Source organism: Microdochium trichocladiopsis, assembly GCF_020744255.1.
Source record: "Microdochium trichocladiopsis strain MPI-CAGE-CH-0230 chromosome Unknown B0I36scaffold_3, whole genome shotgun sequence".
Taxonomy (NCBI): domain Eukaryota; kingdom Fungi; phylum Ascomycota; class Sordariomycetes; order Xylariales; family Microdochiaceae; genus Microdochium; species Microdochium trichocladiopsis.
This window is the reverse complement of record NW_025763546.1, coordinates 4,568,166-4,584,072: the sequence shown is the minus strand read 5'-3', so window position 1 is coordinate 4,584,072 and position 15,907 is coordinate 4,568,166. Positions and strand designations below refer to the sequence as shown.

General features: G+C 55.7%; 7 protein-coding genes across 7 annotated transcripts; 4 read left to right on the top strand and 3 right to left on the bottom strand.

Annotated features, from left to right (window-relative positions):
- The first annotated feature begins 270 nt into the window (after positions 1–270).
- On the top strand, positions 271–2,151 carry B0I36DRAFT_265536 (major facilitator superfamily transporter). The gene is made up of 5 exons (XM_046151200.1): positions 271–417; positions 478–614; positions 682–934; positions 1,006–1,725; positions 1,813–2,151. Exons 1-5 carry the CDS (start codon positions 286–288, stop codon positions 1,981–1,983), a joined length of 1,413 nt encoding a protein of 470 aa, XP_046016135.1. The 5' UTR covers positions 271–285; the 3' UTR covers positions 1,984–2,151.
- Positions 2,152–2,785: 634 nt separating this feature from the next.
- B0I36DRAFT_406916 (uncharacterized protein) lies at positions 2,786–4,356 on the top strand (the record flags this gene model as incomplete). Its single annotated transcript, XM_046161828.1, is given in 4 exon segments — positions 2,786–3,454; positions 3,521–4,155; positions 4,193–4,264; positions 4,275–4,356. 4 exon segments carry the CDS (start codon positions 2,786–2,788, stop codon positions 4,354–4,356), a joined length of 1,458 nt encoding a protein of 485 aa, XP_046016134.1.
- Positions 4,357–4,382: 26 nt separating this feature from the next.
- B0I36DRAFT_373279 (P-loop containing nucleoside triphosphate hydrolase protein) lies at positions 4,383–6,715 on the bottom strand (the record flags this gene model as incomplete). Its single annotated transcript, XM_046160172.1, has 2 exons — positions 4,383–6,530; positions 6,683–6,715. 2 exons carry the CDS (start codon positions 6,713–6,715, stop codon positions 4,383–4,385), a joined length of 2,181 nt encoding a protein of 726 aa, XP_046016133.1.
- An 842-nt stretch (positions 6,716–7,557) lies between these two features.
- Positions 7,558–9,602, bottom strand: B0I36DRAFT_239579 (cytochrome P450; the record flags this gene model as incomplete). The annotated part of the gene is made up of 6 exons (XM_046149700.1): positions 7,558–7,754; positions 7,831–8,234; positions 8,317–8,450; positions 8,506–8,840; positions 8,908–9,099; positions 9,170–9,602. 6 exons carry the CDS (start codon positions 9,600–9,602, stop codon positions 7,558–7,560), a joined length of 1,695 nt encoding a protein of 564 aa, XP_046016132.1.
- A 1,378-nt stretch (positions 9,603–10,980) lies between these two features.
- B0I36DRAFT_211078 (uncharacterized protein) lies at positions 10,981–11,692 on the top strand (the record flags this gene model as incomplete). The annotated part of the gene is made up of 3 exons (XM_046148910.1): positions 10,981–11,138; positions 11,206–11,317; positions 11,396–11,692. Coding segments are annotated over 3 exons (567 nt in total), but the record flags the coding sequence as incomplete, so codon positions are not given.
- A 491-nt stretch (positions 11,693–12,183) lies between these two features.
- B0I36DRAFT_361339 (uncharacterized protein) lies at positions 12,184–12,892 on the top strand (the record flags this gene model as incomplete). The annotated part of the gene is made up of 2 exons (XM_046158462.1): positions 12,184–12,779; positions 12,847–12,892. The coding sequence occupies 2 exons, from the start codon at positions 12,184–12,186 to the stop codon at positions 12,890–12,892; spliced, it is 642 nt and encodes a 213-aa protein (XP_046016130.1).
- An 882-nt stretch (positions 12,893–13,774) lies between these two features.
- B0I36DRAFT_361338 (Alpha/Beta hydrolase protein) lies at positions 13,775–15,699 on the bottom strand (the record flags this gene model as incomplete). Its single annotated transcript, XM_046158461.1, has 4 exons — positions 13,775–14,835; positions 14,897–14,967; positions 15,030–15,114; positions 15,174–15,699. The coding sequence occupies 4 exons, from the start codon at positions 15,697–15,699 to the stop codon at positions 13,775–13,777; spliced, it is 1,743 nt and encodes a 580-aa protein (XP_046016129.1).
- Between the last annotated feature and the right edge of the window lie 208 nt (positions 15,700–15,907).

Here is a 15,907-nt window from a genome sequence, read left to right as displayed (position 1 = left end):
GCATGGAATCCGGGGTGTGTGGGGGAGCACGGGGACACTACGGGGAACCACTGATTATAAGATACACCAGCTCCTCCCAACCTGGTCGATCATCTGCTACCTCCCCCACAGGACACTCTGCTTTTGTCCCCAGCACCGCAACGCCGAGCGACTCAATCTGCTCGACGTTCCGACACTCATAGACAACAAACCGGCCGCCCCATTGACACCATGGCGGACGCCCATCCCACTGTGGGAGTTCCTGCACAGGTCCAGCCAACTCTCGGTGCCGACGTCGAAAAGAACATGGCCACGCACGACGAGCGGGCGTCGACCTCGGACGATAAGCGCGCTGTCCTTGGAGACTACTCTGGAGCCGTGGCCAAGTCAGACCCCGCCGAGATCAAGCTTGTTCGGAAGCTCGACTGGTGGATCATGGTAAGCAGCATCGTTGCACTTGAACTGTTTCCACGACGCTAATGTTGTTTTCTCGTCCAGCCCATGCTCTGGCTCATGTACTGGCTCAACTATCTTGACCGCAACGCCATCACCTTGGCCCGGATCAACGGTCTGGAGAAGCAGCTTGGCTTGGACTCGACCCAATACCAGACATGCGTGTCGATCCTCTTTGTCGGGTAAATCCTCCTTCCTTGGCTTGAGTTAGTTATTGTGCTAGCATAGTTCTGACAAGGTATCATGCAGCTACATCCTCGGCCAGATTCCCAGCAACATGATCATCACGAGAGTTCGTCCGTCATGGCTCATGGGCGGCTTCATGATCGCGTGGGCCATTGTCAGCACGTTGACTGCCATCGCACACGACTTTACCGGCCTTGTCCTTACTCGCTTCTTCCTTGGTGTGGTCGAGGCACCATACTACCCTGGTGCGCTGTACATACTCTCCATCTTCTACACGAGGAAGGAGTTGGCTACCAGAATTAGCATCTTGTACTCTGTAAGGCACTCAGTCCCGAAATCCATGTTGCCCGTACACGGACTACAACTGATCAAACTACTTATGTGCAGGGCAACATCCTGGCCACTGCCTTTGCCGGCCTGATCGCTGCCGGTGTCTTCCACGGACTCGAGGGCGTCTCCGGGCTCGAGGGCTGGCGCTGGCTCTTCATCCTGCAGGGCCTCGTCACCTTTGTCGTGGCCATTGCCGCCTGCTTCCTCCTGCCCGACGAGCCCCTGACGACATGGTGGCTGACCCCGGAAGAGCGACAGCTCGCGCACGACCGCATCGCGCGTGACACCGTCGGCCTGTCGACCAACGTCTCCCCCTGGGCGGGACTCAAGGAGGCCAGCAAGGACCCCAAGGTTTGGGTGTTTGCCTTTATGCAGCACATGCACATTGCGACCAACGGCTTCAAGAACTTCTTCCCGACCCTCGTCCAGACGCTCAAGTACGACGACACGATCACCCTCGTGCTCACCTGCCCGCCCTATCTCATTGCCGGCATCATCTCGATCGCCTGGGCCTGGTCGTCGGGCCACTTCAACGAGCGCACGTGGCACATTACCATCTCCAAGGCGGTTGCGCTGCTAGGGTTCATCCTGGGCTGCGCCACGATGAACACGGGAGCGCGATACTTTGCCATGTGCGTCTTCACCATTGGCACCTACGGCGTCAACTCGATCCTGCTCGGCTGGGTGGGTGCTACTTGCGGCGAGACCAAGGAGAAGAAGTCTTCTGCTCTGGCTCTGGCCAACGTGAGCGCCAGTCTGAGTCTGATCTGGACACCAGTGAGTTGCTTACATACCCCAGCTACTTCTTCCCTCGTCATTCGTTGCTATCGAGCATGGTGCTAATGGCTGTTGTTCCCCTCACAGTACCTCTGGCCCACCTCCAGCGCTCCTCGCTATGTCATGCCGCTCTCCGCCAGCGCCGCGTTCTGTGTCGCATGTGCCGCCGCGGCGTGGTACATGCGCTGGATGCTTGTCAAGGAGAATCGGCGTATTCGCCGTACCGATTCCGAAGCTGTTCTATATTATGCGTACTAGGCGGGACAGTGTTTCTCGTCACGGCTGGTCAAGGCGACAGGCTTTCGTCCAGTCCGACTGGCACGTGCATATTGTAGTGCAGTTGGTGTATATAAACAAGACTTATTGTCTGCAGCTGGAATAATCTCTCTCAGCGTAGTGAGGTGTGTGCACCAACGGGCTGCTATCCACTCTATTTTCGTCTGTGCAGTGTGTTTGGTGCTCTGGTTGGTGTCTTGGGGGCTGGGACAGACCGCACGTGACGGTGCCGTCCTGCCCATAACCTTGGGAGTGTTTTGTGGTGGGGGAAAGGCAAGGGCAACGACGTCCGGACTGGCCGAAGGTTTCCGCCGTTCGCATGGCCTCTCTTGTTCATCTCAGGTGCAAGCCACACCGCAGTTGTTTGCCCAGACAACGCCAGCACAAGGCTGCCCTTCCTCACTCCACGCTCGCCTGCAACCAGGACTGTGGGCGAGGAGCATGATGGGCAAGTACGAATGCGACAGCCACGCCACGTCGACACTGAAACATGCAGCGGCGGGCTCCAGGCGATCGGTCCAGATCCCCCATCAGCCCAGTCGAACACGCAAGAATTTCCCGATCCGAAGATGCGCTAGCAAGCCCAAGTATATGGCAGGGCTGGTCCCTGCCGACACCCCGGGCGCCTAGCATGCTAAGCTCCCAAACCGGACTTTATTGATTTTGCTTCCAGCAATGTGATAGGCCCTCTGCACGCCACAGCTTGTCAATAGCAGCTGAATGCGTGGCCCTGTAACTAAGAAAGTAGCCGACAGTGGGCTACTTACCCCGGAGTCGCCTACATATGCCTGCATGTGCTGCGTGTTGGCAGGCCTTTCAAGCAAGCCATCGAGTAGCGCCAACGGTTCATCATGTGCACACCGTGCCGTTGCGAGAGCCGCAGTCGGGCTTCGGGGGCGTCCGCGGAAATTTGCTCTCTGTCCGAGGACATTTTGATATAAAGCGCCCACCTGCGGCAGTTCCATTCTTTGAGTTTGAGCAAGTTAGGGAAGATCGTTCAAGCAAGCTTTTGTCGCCCACTCGCTCTTCTCGAATCCTCAACCCTGCCCGGCCTCTCGAGCATGGTTCACGTTACGTCCTCGCTGGCCCTCGTGGTGCCGGTACTATCTCTCTCCGTCTTGGTCCTCGCTGGCCTGCCAACCCTCGTGGGTACGCCACCGACTACTGCCAGACGGGCATCTTCAAGCAGCTGCTGCCATTGAGCGCCTACCCACCAGCCCAGGCCTTCTGCTCTGCCAAGTATCCAGTCTCACCCAGGACTGTATCCACGACACAAACAGTCACAATCACTGCGAAGAACCCCAAAAGGACGTGTGGTACTAAGGCACGCAGTGCAGATGTCGATGTGGACGCCCGCGGTGACATTGCGCCACTGCTGGGCGAGCTGCAGCACCTGGCCAGCGACGTGGTCCGCAGTGCCTGTGCCTGCATCCAGACGACACGTACTGTTACTGTAGGTAGTACCATTGCCGCTCTGAAATGCTCTGCACAGGCTGACAATAACCATCTCTTTTTGTAGAGGACTACTACAGCCACAAAGACAAATACAAACTCTCCCACGGGGACAACTGGTCCGATATGCCCGGCTCCAGTCACCTTGACGGCGACTGTCACGGCGCCGGCGTCGACAATTACAACACCAACCACCCTCACCGAGCCCATCACCATCACGGAGCCTAATACAGTAACGGAACCTGCCACCATAACCGAGCCCACGACCATCACAGAGCCTACGACAATCACAGAGCCCACTACCACAACCGAGACTAGTGTCTCCGTGTCAGTGTCCGTCTCCGTCACCACAACCACAACCTCTGTCATCTCAACCCCGACCGGCACGTCCTGCGCCTCACAACCTGCGGTCTTCCGAGCTGGTGGCGATTGTAGCTGCCGCTATGCGGCCTTTTGCTGGAACGCGCCTACGACCTTCAGCTCGCGCTGGCCCGGTCGCGGGATCCCCGCGGGTGCGGGCTCGTACATGGCTTGTGCCAGATCGTGCGACGACAACTTCAGTTGCTATCATTTCTCGTGGAGCCCGAGCACGAGCGAGTGCTTCCAATACAACAGAATCACCGCGTGGAATGTCCAGCTCAATGGTAATTACCTGGCAGAGCTCGAGCCTGCGACTCAGGTCGGTGTCAGCTTGAACGAGCAGTGTGCGGGAGTCTGCCAGCAATCATATACAACCTAGTGAAGCACGTCATGCTCGTTGGATGCGTCCTCAATACTATGTTATAGTATCTAGAAACTCGGTACTGGTCATGTAAACCTAGACTTCGAATTCAACATGTGCACAAGGATGTGTTGGTGAAGCAACTACCGCGCACCCCCAATGAGCTCCACGCCCGCGTCTAGGGGCAATATTCCAAACCTCGTCTCACCTATCGGTCGACGTCCTTCAAAAGTCCTTCTACCTCTTTTCGCACCTTAGCGCATCTGTCCAGAAACTCCTCGTCCGATAGGAGGGGCCTCGAAGTATACTTTGCCCGTAGAACTTCGTCCACGAGCAGGTGCAAACTACCCACACCATCCTTGGGGGATATCTCCCACTTCTCGCCATTTCGAATATTGTAAAGCATCACCCGCGGGATATCGCCCTCATTTCTGGCCGCCCACAGGTGAGCGTTAAAGCAGGCTTGAATGACGTGCTCACGCGAAAGGCGGCTCACAAATTTGATCTCCCATAGCGTGACTTTCTGGCCGGAGTCATCGACGGGAGATCTCGATGGGGTGTTCTGAACTATATCGGCGCGACCCAAGATTATCGTTGACTCGCGGTCCCCGGTTCTTCCCTGATCTTTTTCACGGATCTCCATATACCCCGCTTTCAGATCCTGCTCGAACTTCAGATCGGCTGGGTCGATAGCTTTGAACTGCTCTTGCAGACGGGCGCAGGCCACCGGAAGGTACGGTTCTAGCCAATCCCACTTATGAGCGTGCATCTGCATCAGTCGGGAGTAAAACGTCGATAGCTCCGCTAGGCGGCCACACGCCTCGCGGCAGAGCCATGCAGTTCTCTTCTGAGGCTCACTAGGCAGCTCCCGTGGCAACGAAGCATTATCTTCGTTCCCGAGGGTTGTGAGCGTGCCACGTGATGCAAGCTCATATGCTGCGACAACGGCTAGGCCGTTGATATCACTCACGGATTCGTAGCGGTATTTCCGATCGTCTGTTGGGACCTTGTCTGGCGCTTCGATGCGGTCGACAGGCGACACCTCAGCGGAGAGAACTGTGACGTTGGCGTGTCTGGCCACGATGGCATCAAGAGTTTCATCGGGTACGTATCGAGCAATATCAGATGCTGCAACGGTCACGGGAAGCTTCAAGCCCTGCTGGGTCGTCCCTCGGGGAGACCTTTGGTGGAATGAGCCCGGCTTCTCCTCAGTTATGAATCGGTGGGTAGCGGTTGCGTGGAGTTGCGCTACGTCCACAAACGGCATCATCTGTTGACTCGTGTCGTGGACAATGACGAGCTGCTTCGACGCCCGGCTGAGCGCCACAAGAATGTCGTTAGGACATGTCGTGTCGGGCTCATCTGGAGCTATCTGGAAATAATGATCGTCCAGACCGTAGAGAATGACCAAATCGCGCTCGCTCCCTTTGAACTGGTGGATAGTTGACACGCAGAGTTTGCCACGAATGACAAGATCGTCCAACCCTGTATCACCCGAGATAGGCTCTGCGACGGGAATCTTTTCCCTGCCTGTCAAGTGATTCGTCAGCCTTGATATCCTTGGGTTCGTTCGGACAGCAGGGCCAAGAATAGCCGTGTTCTTCGCTCCGTACTGGCGAATCAGAGGTGCTAACTCCTTCGCAAGGCCCTTTGCGTCGGAAATATCGGCGTGAATGTACAAATGTCGGGGCCCTTCGTGCGAGCCGACAATATAATCCTCGCCCTGTAGAAACGCCTTATTGATAAAGTCGGCGTTCTGGCGTGACAGCCGAAAACTCTTACTGAGCGTCATGCGAGCCCAGGGGTCAGGCGACAAGTCCTCCATGATAGTAGGGCAATCGCTCAGGAATCGGGCATCTGCACCGCGGAACTCGTAGATGGCCTTTCTCTCATCTCCAAGGACGACGATGCGTGGTGCGTGGCCCCGACGGCCCTTAACGCAGCTGATGAAGGTTTGCACCAACCAGTGCAGAAGCTCTGTGCAGTCTTGCATCTCGTCGATGATAATGATGTCATAGGGGGTTTTCCGCCATGTCGGCCTGGCGCGAGACCTTCGAAGTTGGTTCAGTATGCTGTCGTCGCGCACCACTAGCGGTTCATGCAGTTTGCCAGCCACGCCGTGAAATGTGAAAACATCGCATCCCGGATATTTCTCCTTCATGCGCTTGGCTGTGTCATTCTTTAGGCGCCTTGAGTAAGTCAAAACCGCGATAGACTTGTCCGGATTCGAGGCCGCAATGGCTTCGGCTGTGGCCGTCTTTCCTGAACCGGGTCGCGCGGAGACGACGACATTGTGTGTCTTTGCGCGTTCAACAATAGCAAGCTGCTCTGCAGACCAAGTTCGCTCCTTTGTGGTCTGCGCAGTGGCGTCTTTGACAGGCGAGGTCTGAGTCTTCGGCTTGCGCCCCTCCCAAACCGCTGGCCACTATCTTGCAAGGATCTGTGTGCATTGGAATGAAATAGCCTCGCTTGTTGCTGGAGTGCTGACGATGTCCAGCATGATCGCACCGGTCGTGATAGTTGCGTACGGAACCAAATCATTTTGTGCCCCACCACAGCAAAAACGTCGGAGGGGGACTCAGTGGCAGGCTGAAAGATCGGGAATGTCGAGTCTGCATGAAAGAATGGAACAAATATGGCTGCTGTCGAACAAGACCTAGAGGGATCTTTGGTATTTAATCGTGTCCGGCTCCTCAACGGTGGTAAATATGACGCGTATCATCCACGTTACCGAGATTAGCTCCTCTAGCGTGGATGGCGTCGACCTCATCTGGAATTGGATATTCCGTCGTCCTTTTATAGGCGAGCGGAGTGAGAGAGCGTATGAGAGTACAGTTTTCCTGCTGTTATCCTTGCAAGCCCGAGCAGACTCGAACAGGCGCGATCGGACTTCCAAGCGAGCAAGCTTTGCGGTATGATTAACCCTGCGGGAGGCTAGTGTGGAAATTACTGTGGGAAGTCACTTTGTCTCACGACTATATTCTAACGTCATTACAGCCTTCAATAATATCTGGAGACACTATTTGTTTCCGAGAAAGTATGGGCTTTTTAAGTGAGGCTGATTCGTCTGGCAATGTAACAGGTGAAAGACCTGGATCATGCATCAACTTCGTATGATTGAAACTGTTCACACCTAAGCAGTAAAAATTTCTCCAGCGAATCTTGAGAACATTAAATAGAACGAATAGTTTCCTCGCTTCAGAGTCAAAATAATGGAACAGCATGAGTCCATCTATGCAGCGCAGGGGCTCACGGGTGTTGATTTAACTTTTCAAATGCCGCTATTGAGTGAGAACAAAATACGCCGGACGACCATACGGTGCGTGTCCGGACAACCTCGGAGGTCCGATTCTGCTTGTTGTCGTCAAACATCTACTTGCCTCTTACCTCCGCTCTACACGTGGGGTAAAGCAAAGTCGAAGCGGTGACAGTGTCACGACAAATGTGTCAAGGACATCATTCTCGAAAGATTCGCCAGTCTCGCCAGGGGCGAAAGAGACGTCGAAATTGAGAAGGATGATGGATAGTGCGGCACGAACGCTGTGCCGAGCCAGATATCTACCAGGGCATATGTAGGGTCCTGTTCATCACAGTTTTGATTGTCAGCAAAGCATACTCAGAGACTGGGAAGTGCCTACACGGCCGATGGCACATACCAAGAAGAAATGGTAGATACGGGCTCTGGTCCGTCCCCATCTGCTCGCGCCGATCTCCCCACCTCTCAGGCAAGAACTCGTCGGCCTGCACCCAGTATCGCGGGTCGCGATGGATCTGGCCCGAGGGAACCAGCACATTGACACCGCCAGGAATGTGCACTTCGTCGATCTGCAGCCCCCCGGCCGGTGTCTCGCGGGGTCCGGCAATCATGAGCGCAGGGTTGAGTCGCATGGTCTCTGAGATGAAGTGGTCCAAGTGCGCCACAGAGCGAGCCTTCTCAAATGTCCAGTCGTCGGGGCCGCCCGGGATCGCCTCGTCGAGGAGGGCTTGGAGTTTGCGTTGTTCGTGCGGATATTTGACGAGGTGGTAGAGGGATTGACTGAGAACTGTTGCTGTCGTGTCACTTTGGTGATTCCATCGTCAGTTTATCCATCTCGCGGAGCACTGAGCTATATCCTTGAATGGGTAGTATGATCGGTACAGACCTTCCAGCTAGAAGGAGGATTCTTGAATCATCCTCGAGCGCCTCCGCTGACGGCGCTGCAGTTATGTCTTTCTCCACAAAGGCCTTGCAAAGCCAAGAGGCAATGTCTCTTGGTGCTTCGTCTTTCTCTACCGTCTAGACCATCCGAAATCAGGTTTGATAGCCAAGTGGTACTGCAAGAGAGACTAACCTTTCGTTTCGCTCGCATCTCGTTGGCACAGAAGCCGAAGATCTCCGAGTACGCAGAGGCTGCTCCTGGGATGCTGCTCAGGAGGTAGAGCATCCATGGTACTGTCTGGAAGATGCCCAGCAGCTTGATGTGCGCGTGGATGGGGCGGATGGCGGAATGCTCTTCACCCTTGCCAAGCTGTCCGAAGTCTTTGCTGAAACCGACCTGGCCAATGAGATCAAAGGAAAAGTACATTGCCCAGTCAGTGACGTTGAGCCCAGTCTCGCCACGTGCGTGAAGCTGGCGGACCAGTGCATCAACATGGGACTTGATCTGTGGTTCGTAGGAGTTGAGTGCTGTAAAAGGGAACAATCAGGTGAGAACGAGTTCGATACGAGGGAATATGATTGCGGCGTTTCTCACATTTGACCGACAGGGCCTTGTCCCAAGCCTTTCTCCGTTGCCGATGAGCATTCGCGTCTCGACACATGTGCAGTGATACCTTCTGGAGATCATTGCCCGTCTGCCCATACCACGACGCCTTGCGGCACTCGGACTTTGGCCCGTAAATGAGGTCGACGGCCGACCTGCGCAAGATAGTAACTTCGCGTGGGCCTTTTTCCAAATATTGTCAGTCCAACCGTAGCACAGATTTGAGGTGACTGGAGAAGTCGACGAGACTGACCAGTTCGGACAAAGTCTCCGTATTCTAACATCATCTTCTCCAGCTCCTTGTGATACTGGACGCTCTTTGTAGACAAGTATGTTGCGTAAAATCGGCTGAGCCGGGCGCCGACCGGGCCGGGGAACTTGCGACATCTGTGGAAGAAGAGGCGGTAGGTAGCAATGCTGGTGAGTAGACTGCCGTGGAAGCTCGCGGCGACCAGGGCAGCTTTGCCCCATGCGCCAAGCGTTGAATTATCGCCGAAGGTGAGATACAGTCCGGAGAGTAGGGGCCAAGAGGAGGATGACACCGCAAGGAACGGAAACATGTAGAGCTCGAATTCAACGCTCTGAATCGCCGTGTGGAAGCCAACAGCCAAGAAGGCCGCAGCTACAACCGAGCGACCAGGGCTGGCCTGAGCCACGCTGGAGAGAACAGCAGCTAAACTGGTCATCTTGACCTTCCTTGTCGTGGGGATGAGACAAAGGCAAAAATGTGGCGCGAATAATGAAGAAAGGCCGGAATAAGCAAGCTCGAGGGCAGAGAACCCACAGCGGGTGATAAGGGACGAGCCCTGCGGCTTGCGCAAAGAGACGATGGTTCCATGTTGGTTGACAGGCATGGGGACCTGGGGCAGCATGCAGGGGTTCAGCGGTAGGGGAAGCCACAGGGTCCCTACCGGTCCTTGCGGGTGCATTAGCGACCAGTCAAGATCACGGGCCACCGTCCGAAGTTGGTTCGCGAGCGGCATGACCCCGGCAAGCAATACATGCACTCATGTCCAACCCACGAGTCACGACCAACACTGCCTAATCACGTTGTCCGGTCAGTCCCTCGGCTCCAGATCAAATTTGATTCAGAGCGAGGGTTCGGCCAGGACTTGCTGAGCAGAGTGCGCATTGATGGCGGCACTGCAGCGTTTCGATAACATGACTCTTCAGATGGAGCGCTTGCAGTCGCAGCCTGTGACGAAACACCGAAGACCTTTTGATGGCCAGGCTGACATTAAGAGCTGTCGTCTTGGACAGGGATCAACCAGGACAGGTGAGGCCTTGTACGCGTACGCAGTTCGTTGCATTCATGGGCCGGGATCTGTCACACGACCTTACCGGCCCGATGCAAATGCCGGGCCAACATGTGTTGGCTGTAATCCTGGCAATACAGCAGGCAATGGAAAAGAAATGATGGTTCAAGCATGCTGACGGGCGGTGTGGATAATGCCATAAGGCTGTCGTCGCGCCAGACTCCGATATCCTCCTCTACTTGCCTCACTCTCACCCAGAACCTCGGCCGCGATTGGTTCTTCTATCGACAGAATTCTGCTCTGTTGAGAAGCAACGACCTCCAAACGATGATTGCTCAAACCTTCGACGGCCGGACAAATCCCTACTCCGCACCTTCGACACTTTGACAATGTCTGTCTCGCATCCCGACCTGCGCGCTCCCGCGTATGCCATCACGTACACCACTTTCACCATCGGCGTGATCGCAAATCTGATACGGCTTTATGCCCGTGCCTTCATCCAGAGGACCTGGGGCCTGGATGACTACTGGGCAGTTGGAGTGCTGGTACGTGACCACTCAAGAATTCTCGACTCATCATGGCTGACGGTCGCTTGTAGCTGATCAACGTTGGCCAATTGGCTGTCCTGCAAATGCTTCTCAACATTGACTGCGGCGTGTGAGTATCGCCGGTCCTTATAGTGCGCGGAGGCAATGCTGACAATGTCATAGCCCCATGGCTGTTCTCTGCAGCTTCCAGGCTGAACCTCTTTTCCAGGTACGTTCTTCCACTTTTGATCAGACAAGAGGCAATACCATTAACGCCCCATCAGGTCGCACTGGCAGAAGAGGTTGTTCTGTACACGGTGCACTTCATCATAAAGATGACCTTCCTCACATTCTATCTCAGATTGTGCCCGCAAGCCTTGTTTCGGGCAGCCGTTTTTGCGGGCATTGCATTCAATGCATCGGTGTATCTGGGCAGCATGTGAGTTTCTGTAGAAGTCGCTGCACAACCCTCGTTAAACTTAGCTGACAGACCAACCCGATCCTAGGCTGCTCACTCTGCTGCAATGCGACCCATTCGACGCGATCGCACATCCGTACCTGCACCCGGAAGCCAAGTGCCTTGACCAGTTCATAGTGATGATCATACCTCCCGTATTGGTAGGTCATTACAACGCGACGTGTTGAGCCCTCTGCATGTGGGTTGCACCCGCTAACACTGCGCTGAATTCACACCAGAACGTTGCCATGGATGTTTACATACTTGCTTTGCCGATCGGTATCGTCCTCCAGCTCAACATGTCCCTCCGACGTCGTTTGGGCGTGCTCGCCATCATCGGTGCCGGCGTCTCGTCGCTGATAGTCTCATGCGTCCGGATCCCGTTGGTCCTCAGCCTGACAAGGTCGCCAGACACTTCCTACGAACTGGGGAAGATGATCATCGTTGTCGCTCTCGAAATCCAATTCGCCGTCGTCGCCGTCAACTTGCCATCCTTCACAGCACTGGTTTCATCGAGAAGCGAGCAGATGAAAAGCGTGTCGCTAGTTCGGGATGGTGGACTTGAGCATTTCGACAGGATAGGCTCCAACCTGAAGAAAGATCAAGTCCCGATGGGCACTGTTACAAGACTTGAGAGAGATGTCCCGGGCACGGAGTCCAAGGAAGAGCTGTGCGGCACAACTGTGGGCGAGAGGACGACTTCGAGGGGTTGAAGAGAGGCTCAACCAGGACTGTTGTGTATTTCGTGCGGCTGGAATAGCTCTACCACAATGTTACAGCTGAATCGGACACTGATGCCGTCCCAAGTTATGCTGACGGGACCCCTCATGCGTCAAGGCTAAAGCGGGACCAGAGTGAGCGCCTCACGTTGCCCGATGGCCATGGATGACTCGGCTGCCTCAATCAGGGCTTCTGATTCGCTCAACCCTGACAAGGTTCTGGTCTCTTATATTCGCACATTGAGACAGCCTCCCGCTTCCTGTAGATATGATCGTTACGCGTACCAGCAAACCCTACGCGGGACATCATGACGGCCCTCTCTGTGTTCAATTATTTCCCACAGCTACCTGTCGAGCTCAGGCTGCGCGTGTGGGAACTTGCCCTGCCAACTCAGCGGTTCATCACGCTTCATCTTGTCGACTTCGCCGTGCAAGAGACTCCCGAGAAAAAGCGGGACACCAACGACGATGGCGGCGCAGAAACAACTGAAGGTGCCAGCCAGCAGAAAAGGTGGAAGCCAGGGTCCCGAAGGGATATACAGGCAACGAGAGACGTCGAAGCTCCCTGCGGGCCCAACTCACAGGCTTCCGAGTACTTCTACACGCTACACTTGCCCAAGCCCATGGATTCTTCTGTGCTCTTCCGCGTCAGCAAGGAAGCCGCCGCGGTCGCGGCAGCACGGTACCGGCTGGCCCTGCGCTATCGTCCGACACAAAGCCACAGCGAAGGCCAGGCTGCCTGCCGTTCTGCAGTGCTCCCTCTCGACCCCAAGACGGACACTGTCTACATCACACTCTGCGACATCGGCACTGGCGACCAGTCCACCGCACTGCTGTCCTTCTTGTGGGACTGTCTCGTCTACGACCCTCGTGGCCTTGGCCTGGCACACCTGGCCATTCCCATGTATACGTGGGACGAGTTGTGGGATAATGAGCAACTCGGGACGCAAGCCCTACTGCCTTTTCGGAAGAACAACGGGCCACGAGTACCCAAACGGGCTGCGGAGGCGGCAATGAACTTGCAATCATTGTCCGTTGTCGTGCCTGCGCGGAGAGATTTCTGGCCGCCTATTCCGGATGACCAGCGACAGATCCTCCACATGAATTCTTTTTGTCATAATCCGCCCCATGCCACGTGGCGGGGGACACCTGTTGTTGACCAGGAATCGTTGGGGAGGGATCTGCACCAGTTCTTTGTTCCATGCACGTCACCAAACCTGGACAAGGTTCAATTTGGCCCGGCTGAGCGGCTCTACCAGTTTGAAGAGTATTTTGGAATGGAGCCTGCAGAAGGCAGAAGCTTCCATCCTGGGAGGACCGGTCATCTAGAAAGGCAAATCATTGTTGCAGAAGAGTCACTCGCGGTGCTGCATTCCGAACGTAATAAGGAAGGGCCGCCTGATTCCAACCCCCAGAGCACGCAGGAACTTGTCGATAAGGTTGATGAGCAAGACAGCGTCAGGAACGGCCGGGTCGAGAAGGACACGCAACAAGGCGGGTCGGAGAGTCCTCCTCACAATGGAGCGACAAAAGCCAGGAGCAGTTTCTCAAAGGAGCCTGATCGGGGAAACACCCTACCGCCCGTTGCTGGATTCTGGACATGTCCTGCTGACACCTTTCAGCAAGCCTGGGACACACCTCAGTTTACTGTCCCAATGGAGCACCGGGGAAGGCCACAAATGGTGCGACTTGTACTTCAGGAGAAGTATCGTTCAGGGGCCCATCTTGGCCCCAGAGACCGCCTGTCTTGCAGGAGGCTGCTTCATCCGAGTGTCGGGAGGGACTTTGAAGGGCACAAGGCTGATGGGATATCTCATGAAGATCGCTGAAGTTGGCCAGTAATATTAGACTCCACGAGCGACTGGTTTAGTCATAAAGCTTTTGTTCAATGAATGATAACTAGTATCTAAGCTCCTCGATCATCTCGGGTGAGTTGATAAAGGCACACCGCTCTCTCAACTTCTGCTGCGCAATCTCGGGGATCGAGTCGGGCCCGTCAACGGCAGATAGACCTTCATTCGGCCCACCGGCGACCCAGATATACGGCTGACCCTCAGAATCACCCTGGAAGGCCTCCTCCCAGCCGAGGAAGGTGTCACGGCCCACCAGAGAAGGGTTCCCAGTGTTGGCAAAAGTTGACCACGACCGGGCGCCCTTGTGCTGCAGCTCAAAGTCTGACGGCAAGGGGTCGAACGGATAACCGTTCACGTCGTACACGGAGACGTTGCCAAAAGTGTAGGCAAACTCTCCCGTGTGCGGCACGCCCACGCCGTACAGGCCTCTGACCGAAGCCAAGGCCGGACCAGTCACCGTCTGGTTCCAGTCGTACAAGTACGCCTTGTTGCCAGCCGCAGCCAGTGTCTGGGCAAGATACATGGGCTGGCAGACCATCAGGATGTCTCGCCAGATCCGGGCCGCACGGTAAGACTCGCTCGTGCGGTTGGCCTCGATGTTGGCGGGGAAGTCCTCGACCGGGTACAGAGCAAGGAGCTTCTCGAGGTTGTCCTCGCTCAGCCAGGGGTACTGCACGCGGATGGTCTGGTAGGTGGCCTCGGCGTCGGCAAGAGACGGGTCCGTGTACAGAGTCATGTCGTCCTCTGTCCAGCCAATGATGGTGTCAATGTTTGCAAAGCGTCCTTCGCGGAGCAGAGTCGAGGGCGCGTCAGGCCAGAAGTCGCCGTCCACAGAGGGCAGCCAGATGTCGCCACACTCGCCGCAGTAGGTATTCCGCGAGGCATTTGTCAGAGTCAGGGTGTCGATTGACTTGAGGCAAGAGATTGTGGCCGCGTCGTCAAGGGCGGTAGTGTTGCAACCGACGTAGTCGACTAGGACCTGCATGGCATCTCGAGTATACGTGCCAGTGAGGCCAGTCGCAATGGCCTGGCTCTCGCAGATACCCTTCTGGAAGGGCACAGGCTTTTCACCTCCGTATGCGAGAAGCTGAGCGGTGACAGAGAAGCCTGCATCACGCGCATTAGTATCTGCCGAGGAGACGTTCCTAAAAGTCGAGGCTCGTCTTACCTCCTGAAGATTGTCCGTATATTGTGATGTTCTCTGGGTCGCCACCAAATGCGGCAATATTGTCACGAACCCTGGGAATGGCAACGAGATTGGTCTCTGGCGCTTTTTGTTATGGGCGGCGCACATGACTTACCACTCAATAGCAAGGTGCTGATCGCGAACTCCAGCATTCTCGGATTTCTCCTCCTTGAGAGAGCCAGATTGGGCGAAGCCGAAGACTACCGTGGCCAGACATCAGCAGACATTTCTTCATGCGAACGACTGTGTTAGAACTCACCACCAAGCCGGTAGTTGATGGTGACGTGGATAACAGGCAGCCCATTCTCAATGGACTCGAGGACCACACCATCACCCTTGGTCGTCGGCTCGCCATTGTAGCCAACCCAGAGACCACCGCCATAGATCCACACCATGACAGGGAACTTTGCGCCCTCGCTCAGCGCCTTCTTTGGGCGGACAATGTTGAGGTTGAGACAGTCTTCCGAGACACTAGTGATGATGCCGAGCGACAGCGGACCTCTGCTGCGGCCGGTCTCCTGCGGGCATGCGGCTCCCAACTGTCGTGCGTCGATGATGCGTCCCGTCTCCGGTACATACGGACGAGGAGGACGAAACCGGTACTCGCCTCCTGTGTCTAATCCGAAACGGATACCCTGGAAGACTTCGACGCCGTTGCGCTCGAAGCCAGTATAGCTGACGCCCAGGCGCTCGTCAACGACAGTCGGGGCAGTTGAGCAGTGCGCGCTCTGGACGCCGGCAGCGAGCAGCAGCGCGAGCTGTGCCACTGCGGCAGGGAAGTACATCTTGATAGTGGCAGAGGATCACACGTCAACTAATCATTACCTGCAAGCCATAGGCCAAGCGCAACACAGCGGCGACCTTCCCTTATTTATACGCTCGCACTGGGTACCCACATACATCTGCTTACGACGGGAAGGGATCAAGTTCATCTCCGTACGAGGCAAAGTAGCCGATTCGCACGTGGCAGGCGAGGAAATGCGAGCCTTGGCA